The sequence below is a fragment of the Eurypyga helias genome, unplaced genomic scaffold, assembly GCF_000690775.1.
Source record: "Eurypyga helias isolate BGI_N326 unplaced genomic scaffold, ASM69077v1 scaffold28535, whole genome shotgun sequence".
In the NCBI taxonomy this organism is placed as follows: domain Eukaryota; kingdom Metazoa; phylum Chordata; class Aves; order Eurypygiformes; family Eurypygidae; genus Eurypyga; species Eurypyga helias.
In genome coordinates this window covers 1-8,340 of record NW_010249924.1, presented here as the reverse complement: position 1 = coordinate 8,340, position 8,340 = coordinate 1, and the positions used below count along the sequence as shown (strand labels likewise).

General features: G+C 55.9%; 1 protein-coding gene across 1 annotated transcript; it reads left to right on the top strand.

The window, feature by feature from the left end:
• Positions 1-2,462: 2,462 nt before the first annotated feature.
• On the top strand, positions 2,463-8,337 carry RGP1 (RGP1 retrograde golgi transport homolog (S. cerevisiae); the record flags this gene model as incomplete). The annotated part of the gene is given in 8 exon segments (XM_010151538.1): positions 2,463-2,545; positions 2,884-3,020; positions 3,393-3,476; positions 7,134-7,208; positions 7,211-7,273; positions 7,347-7,493; positions 7,875-8,002; positions 8,233-8,337. Coding segments are annotated over 8 exon segments (822 nt in total), but the record flags the coding sequence as incomplete, so codon positions are not given.
• Positions 8,338-8,340: the final 3 nt, after the last annotated feature.

Below are 8,340 nucleotides of genomic sequence, written 5' to 3'. Positions count from 1 at the left end.
GCTCGGCCGCTGGCGACTTCCCTGCACGAGGTGCTCCATTACGGGTGCTTTGTGCCACGGCTGTTTGAGGGCTGAAACTGAGGTCATTATTCTGGTTTTCTGCCCCCAAGAAGGAGATGAGAAAAAAAAGTGTGTGGTTAGCAATACCCTTCAGGTGAGCCCTCGGTGACGAGGTTGCAGGCAGAAAATGAAGCCAGACTGGCTGTCAGAGCAGGATATCGAGTTACGCCAGGGGGGCGGTGTCGCAGGGCAGCATCCAGACAACGCTGTCATTTCCTACGTTTATGGAAGGAGCTTGCTCTGTCTGGCAGTGTGCTGACAAGTCGGAGTGATCCCAGCTGACAGGCAGAGGGGTGAGCACTGGAGTCAGAAAAAGGCAGCCTTCTGCGGCAGCCTTGTCTGTGGCCCGGCCTTTCAGCGCTGCATCTCCTCTTACCATTACCGTGCCTGGATTAGGTGTTGAGGAAATGTGGGAAGATGGGAGCTTCCTACATTGGCTCACAGGGGGTGACTCCTCACCGTAAGTAGTCACCCAGAGCCGCCTTGTCCGATCCTCCAGGGGGTGGAGAGGGATTTCTCATCCTCAGCGCTTCCTGGGAAGCGTCCGTTTCCAGCCCCGTCAGGGTCAGCATCTTTTCATCACCAGTATGCATTTCGCACGTGATTGCTGGCCCCGCTTCCAGTGCTTGCAGTCTCAGCAGCAGCAACGCAGTCTCTTCTGTTACCGCTGTAAGGCTTCATTGCTTATGGCCTTCCTTAACTTTCCATCTTTTCTTCACGGTTCCACTTTGCTGAATTCAGCCTTCGAATTCAGCTGTGGCCGATGCATCTGGTGTTCTGGAGTTTTGTCTTGTGCGGTGACAGCGTTGTTTTTCCTGGTTCTGAAACGTGGGAATGCAAAGGCACCAGCTGGAGCAGTCTCGGGGGTTCGCAGCACAGTAATGGGAGCTTATTTTGGGAATTTACAAGGGCCTATAAGGAAGCTGGGAGGGGACTTTTTACAAGGGCCTGTAGTGACAGGACAAGGGGTAACGGGTACAAATTGAAAGCGGGGAGGTTTAGGTTAGATATCAGGAAGAAATTCTTCCCGGAGAGGGTGGCGAGGCACTGGCACAGGTTGCCCAGAGAAGCTGTGGATGCCCCATCCCTGGAAGTGTCCAAGGCCAGGCTGGATGAGGCTTTGAGCAGCCTGACCTAGTGGAAGGTGTCCCTGCCCATGGCAGGGGGGGTGGAACCCGATGGTCTGTAAGGCCCCTTCCAACCCAAACCATTCTGTGATTCTATGAACTTGAGGTGTGTCGTGGTCCATAGAAAACCACCTCTTGGAAAAAGGAGAATTTTTAACATAAGAAAGCAGGTGACCAAACTGACAAGACCTGGCCAGGTCATATGAGTGGCAACACAAGTAGATCGGTGGTTTGGAAATCGAAGCTGTGGGTTGCGTAAAGGCAGGAGCCAGATCAAAGCACAGTCGCTGCAGCGGGCAGGTAGACCTGTCGGGGACTGGAACCTTCTGGGCTAGCACAAGCAGCAGCGCAGGGGGAGGAACTGATCCGCACGCGTTTCCAGCACAGGGACAGGACTGGAAGGCGGTAGGGGTGGAAGGTTGATGTACGAGGCACGCAGGAAACAAAAGCTCTTCTGCACAAAGGCTGCGTGGATGCAGTGTGACCCGTGTGGGCTACAGGGGTTGTTAGGGGGAGGCGAGAGGGCAAGGAAACGACAGTGGCACCAGTGCAGGATTCTTCTGCGCCCTGCCAACGGGACAAGCCAGGTGTGCTGGTAGGAAGGCACTTGGAAATTTTGTTTGGGAGTCTCGTTAAAAAAAAAAAACAACAAAACAACAGTAAAACAATCCAGTGGTGTGTTGTTGGGCGATACGGAAAATAAATAGGGGAAAAACGATTCAAAATAAAGTGAATACTGTAATCACGGTAAGCTTATACAAAATGGGTGAGCGTGGTCCCTTAAGCAAGAGCATTTCTCTGTTTCCATATGGCAGACACCTTGCGACAGAAAACCTTGCGGAAAAGCCGTGCTGGTACTTCCGAAGGTGTGGAATCACGGTGGTGGGGTTAGAGGTAACTGTGTAGAGTAAGCAACACGAGTTTGGGCAGAGGCAGCCAGCACATGCAAAAGATCAAACAGGGCGTTGTTAGTCAGCTGAGACAAATGCAGCACGCCTTTTTCCTCCGGTTCATCTACATGTTTAACTGCTCCGATGTGTCACTTTGGGAGATACCAGTGTGCCACAGAAAATCCCTGTGCCACCTGAAGCTCCAGTGCTTACTGATGAGGTTGAGATGTTAGAACACACCAGAGGAGACATAACTGGCTAAATTAACGAGACTGCTATTGGAATTAAAACAGATGAGCGTTTTGGAAACGGAAAGGTGTCAGTAATGCTGTGGGAAATGCCCTGTGGAATGGCTGAGCTCGTAGCAGACACATTTTCATGCTGGATGCCACCGATTCTCGTGGCTGTAGAGCGGAGGCGGAATGGCACCTTGGCCTCCCCTGTAGCCACCAGCAAATCCCTGGCATCGTGAGGAGAAAGTAGGTCTTTATGAAGGACCCAGAAGCGTCTTCTTCTGGTCTGACACAACCAGAAGTGGATGTTCCTGAGGGGGATGGTGCTGTGGGGAGGGGGCACGCCTGCGGCCTGCCTGCCCTGAGGAGGGTCAAGCCTGGGGCATCCAGGCGCTGTGGGCAGGGGCAGACGAACCCAGGCTGCGGGTATTTGTTGCTTTTGAGTCTGCCCACCTCCCTGGCAGTCGTGTTGCCACCGGAGGTGCCCCAGAGTGCTGCTCTGCGTGTCACTTCACGCTCGCTGTGATCCAGGCTTAAAGCATCAACACGTGTGTTGCTCTTTTTTGCCCCCAGTGAGATGCTGGCGTGGGCCAGCGCCCAGATCCACTGCCAGTTTCACGCCAGCGAGAACCGGGTAGCGCTCCCTCCTTCTGACGGCAGCAAGCATGACGTGCAGGCAGAGAACGAGACAGTCTTCGTCCCCAACAGAGGTGAGTGCTGCTCCTGTAAGCCTGGGTAGGGACAGCGAGGGCACAAGGAGCAGGAGTCAAGCAGACTAACGTGTGTCTGGAGGGCAGCACGCGTAGACGCGAGTGGGAAGTCCACGTTGGTTTCACTGGCGATTCCCTGGTACAAGGTCCTTGCTGCAGGACCTTGTTAATACTGGGATCAGTGGTGGTAGCTTGGAGTGAAACGTGACGGTTGTCTGTCCGGCTGTTCTAGGAATGTCTCAGGATCATGACATACATCCTCCTTGACCCCTTCTCCTCCTCATTCCTCCCCTGGCCTGTGTGCAGTGAGTGCCCTCCTTGGCCCGGGTCCCGAGGTGGGACAGCGTTCACGTGCTGCTGCTTCTCTTCCAGGGGAGCGGGGCCAGTGTATCCTGTCCACTCCACCAAAGATTCTCTTCTGTGACTTGCGACTGGATCCCGGGGAGTCAAAATCCTGTGAGTCCTATCTTCTCTTCCTTTGCCCAGAGAGCTTGCCTCTGGGGAGCCCTGTCTCCAAGATGCCTCTGCAGACCTGGGTGCTGCAAGTGGGGTACAGGGCACCTTGGTGGGAGCGTGAGCGCTAAGGAACTGCTGCATCACCCAGAGTCTGTTCTCTGCCCTTTGAGGGCTGCATGCTGCAGCGTGCCCCTCGGTCCTGCCCGCGGCCCCCTGTCCTTTGCCGCAGGTCCGTTGGGTAGCTGTGAGGCGGAAAAGCTTTTCTGCAGCTGAAGGAATATTTACACCCACCGGCATTTCCTTACCTTTATTTCTTTGGCCGCTCTGGAGCGTTCTTGGGATTTAGGCTGGACTCCTCAAAGGTCTGTGCTTCCTCTTCAGGCTGTGGCTGGCCTGGAGATCGCTGTGTTTTCTGCTCTTGTAGCTTTCCTGCTACAAAAGTGAGCACTTCTCATCCCAAAAGCTCTCCAAGTCTCCAAGGCCCTCAGTGTCCCTCCAGTGGATCCGCTTCAAGCTCTCCTTCATTGCTACTTTCCCTTTTGCTGTTTTCATCCTTTTTGCAAGATAGCAGCAGCGACTCATTTTCATTGTTCCAGGCAGCTTCTTGCACCTGCGTAGACAGCTGTGAAAATACAAGTGCTGTTGTCTCCTGCTTGGTGGCTGCCCTACCCGGCCTGTCAGTTTGTGCTGGATCTCCTTGGCGTTCCAGCAGCCGGTGGTCAAACCTTGGGCATTGTGGGCTGCGCGTGGTCACCTCCTGTGGGTTGTCCTTCGGATCTGCTGGGAACGTTTCATGGAGACCTCTTGAGTCACAGAAGAAAGGGAGCGGAGAGGTGGAGGGGGCTTCACTGGAGCACTGAGCTCTGGGGAGGTGAGAGCGGAGCTGCCAGTGAGACCAAGGGGCCATGGGCACGCTGGTTTTGGAGCTGGGATCTCCTGCCTCACTAGGCTTGAAGGGGGCTGACTGGGGTGAAAGGCAGACAGGGTAAAACCAGCCTGGTTTGGCTAGGGGGTTTGCGGGTGGGGCAGCGCTGCTGGGGGCTGTGTTTCCTAAACTGCAAAGCCTACGCCTGAGCATGTTCGGTTGTTTACGTACAGTTCTGCAGCAGCACATGGGTGAAGGAGCTGGCCCTGCTGCGTTGGAGCCAAGGTCAGCTGTGCTTCCTCAGAGTGGCTGTGCCAGGGAGGAGGAGGAGGAGGCAGAGGTCTCAGCTGTCCTGAGGCTTACCTGGATTCTCCTGTGCACCTTGCTGCTGGCGGGTGTGGAGCCAGAGCATCCGTTCGCCTGGAGCAGGGGGAAGCCCCTTTTCCTGGAACGTCTCAGGCAGACTTGGCAGGCTCTGGGAGAGCAGATCAGTGACTACAGTCCAACTTCCAGGTGTCTGGGATGGATTGAGAGGATTTCCCTGTGCGCTGACTTTGCAGGCAGAAGCTGTTCAGCCCCCAGCTAAGCTGGTGACGGTCTGAATTCCCCATGACATTGTGTGTGTGGTTCTGCTGTGACACTGGGTGACACTGGCACAAGCAGCCTGCATCTGCCTCATGCTTGGATGCAGCTTCATAGGAAGGACGTGAACTCGTACTTCCTTGGCCATACGTTATAGCCTTTCCCCTTGGTCATGTGATGCACATGTCCGTTGTGTGTGTCACGTGTGATGCCACTGTGTGTGGCACTGGGCGTTTTAGCACCGAAACCCCCTTATCTCAGGCCCGGCTGTGCCAGGCTGCTCACGCTGATCCCGTCGGCCTGCTGTGCCGCTCCTCTCACGCGAGACTGCAGCTGGCACGCTTGCACACCATTCCTGGGGGCTCCTGCCAGCTCCGTGGAGGCAGAGTTAAGGCTGTGTGGGTGTGTATCTTAATTCTTCATTTCCTGTTTTTCAGAAGTTTTGAGTTTTGCTGCACAGTTTGGAAAGGCAAAAAGACAAAACCCGAGAAATCTTAATTCTGCTTCAGCAAAGTACTGCGTTATTAAACTGTAGCCAGGGCTGGCACATACAGCTGAGGTTGTGTCAGGCTGTCTCTTGACAGAAGGCCTTGTTTTCCGCTGCCAACCAGCTTATCCTCACTATCTTCCCCTTGTCGTGGTGCCTATATGTTGCAGTTGACTCACTTCCCATCCCTTTGACACATTGCCCGGACCGAGGTCTTTAAATTTGTCACCGTAAGACATTTTTCTCAAGCCCTCAAGTAATTTCTGTGGCTGGTTTTGCCTCCTCTCCAGTTTTGTAATACCTTTAAATATTTGGTACATCACAGAGAGGGGAGGAAATAGAAGCAGCCTGGATGCGGGTCGGGAGCGCAGCCAGAGGGTACAGCGGGTGGGTAAGGAAGCCGTAGCACCAGGAATGTACTTCCTTCTGGGATATGTGAGGAAGGTGGGAATTCCCGAGTCTCAGCATTCCTGTGCCAGGTAGCAAACCGCCCATCCTCCTGGGATGGTGATGGTCTCTGCTCAGAGAATCCTCACGAGGCGTGAAGGTCACTGTGAGCACTCCTGTGGAGCCCGGTACAGGTGGTTACAGCAGCCTGCTTCCTGCCTTGGAAATACCCGGTTTTCCTCCCTGTCGGGATAGTCCTCAGCTTGATCCGCACCTTGGTCCAGCGGGGCAGCCTTGTGTTTTAAGGTGTGACAGCCTGTGGGTGCCACGCTCTAGCACTGGCTTTTTCTCTTCCATTTCTGTTATTTTAAATCTTGAGGTTATATTTAAAATGTAACCCTAGCTTTTAATCTAAGCCTCGATGCTTAGGATGTGCCAGACGTGGGGAGGGATCTGTGGTTTCACGGCAGGATGCTGCCCTTCCTCTGGCAGGGTGTATCTGCGTCACGGTGGGCAAGCCAGAGAGGTGGAGACTTTCCACAGCTCACTGCTTGCGCCTTTCTCATTATACCGCGGGCGGTTTGGGAAAGCTGCGGAAGTGTTCACGCTGCGTCGAGGAGCGCTGGGGTTTGTGTGGTGGCCAAGGGGCTTCGAGAGGGCTGAGCGCGGTACAAAGCCAGGCCGCGGCATCCCGGAGGTCTCAGGGTTGGAGGCTTTGTGGTCTCAGTCATCAGTCTCAAGGGGGTTTATGTCACAGGTTGTTTGAAGTTCTCTTTCATTGTTCCTTGGCCGTTTAGACCTGGTGCTTCAGAGAAAAACACAGGAAGAAACTCGTTTTTGTTGCCGAGGTTGGGATTTGTGCAAAGCAAACACCAAAAGGGGCACGAGGTGTCGATGGGCACCTCTGTGCGCGTGGGGCTGAGCCCTGCGGAAAGTGCAGCGTGGGGGCTGCGTGGCGACGGCGGCACGCGGAGGAAGTACGCAGAGGCAGATCCAGGTTGAACTCGTGATGAGCAAGTTTAGCTCCCATGTGTTTGTGTTCCTGGGTTTTACATCTTTCGCATTCTTGTTGAGGCAGAGTTCGCGCGTGTGGTTCGATGTGCTGGAAGCAATGTCTGGGCGACGGCGCGGGTGATGACGAGCGGTGTGCTGGTGCAGGGAAGCCGGGGAAGTGCTTGGCCTGCTGTGGGAAAGAGGAGATGGCAGAAAGCACCAGGCACTGTCCCTAGCTCAGCCCCGCTGCTGGTCCTGACCCCCAATGCAGGGAGCCTACGAGCAGCAGCTCCAGGAGCTTCCTGCTGGCCTTGGAAAGCAATCTGTTCCGCACCCCTTGCAGATTCGTACTGTGAGACGCTGCCCATAGACGGCCCTCCCTCTTTCCGGGGACAGTCGGTGAAGTACGTGTACAAGCTGGCCAGCGTGTCAACTCCCCCATCAAGCTCCTGCGCGTTCCCTTCCGTGTCCTCGTGCTGCACGGTAAGGCTGCGCGCCGCCCTCCCCGCCGCCTGGGCCGCGCCCTGCCCCGCTGATGCTCTTCCTTTCTCCCCAGGGCTCAAGGATTACCAGTTCCCACAGGACGAGGCCGTTGCGCCCTCAAACCCCTTCCTGGAGGAGGAGGAGGGCTTGAAGAAAGACTCTCGCCTGGCGGACCTGGCAACAGAACTGCTTATGGTGGCCACCTCCCGGCGCAGCCTGCGTAGGTGACATCCCCTCCTTGAATGTGCCGTCCTCGCCTGGCTGCGAAGCAGCTGGGGGCTCTCTGCAAAAGCCTCTCGTTGGCAAAGCGAAGCTCTGGCTGAGGCTGTGGAGCAGCTCTGTCGGGGGCTGGGGGGCTCAGAGTTCTCAGGCTAATCCGAATTCAGCCAGGGATACCCTCTCCCCAGCACGTTGCAGCCAGCGTGCAGTTCGCTCTTGTCCTGCGGGCATTTCCCAAAGGGAGTGCGGCCTCGGAACCTGTCCCTCACTCCTGCGCAGCAGGCGTGGGGTCACTGCGGGGCTCTGTGACTAACCCAGGGCGCTGTCTGGAGCAGAGCCTTGTCCTGCTGCATCCCTTTCCCCCCTTATTCTTGCTCCGCAGACCTGTATAACATCAGCAACACTCGCGGGAAGGTGGGGACATTCTGCATCTTCAAGACGGTGTATAAGATTGGAGAGGATGTCGTTGGGACCTTTAACTTTTCGGAAGGAGACATCCCATGTCTGCAGGTTGGTGCTGGCTTCAGGGTCGCTGTGGAGAGAGGCAGGGGTTTTGAGTGGGGGAGAGGGAGAAGGGATTGAGTTGGCATTGGGCTGTTTGGAGCTTCTGGTGGGACCCAGCTGAGGTTCCTGTGGGGTGTGAGGTGGGGAAGGGCCCTGGTTCTGAGCTCGTTTGGGAACGGGGCTTTGTGTGGGGGCGGTGTGAGGTGAGAGCGAGCACCCTGCTGATGGCCCAGCAGTTCTCGGTGAGCCTGCAGACGGAGGAGAGCATCCAGGAGGAGTTGCCGGCGTGGCGTGGCCAGCCCGTCTCCTTCAGCACGCCCGCCCGCCATCAAGAGGCCTGCCTG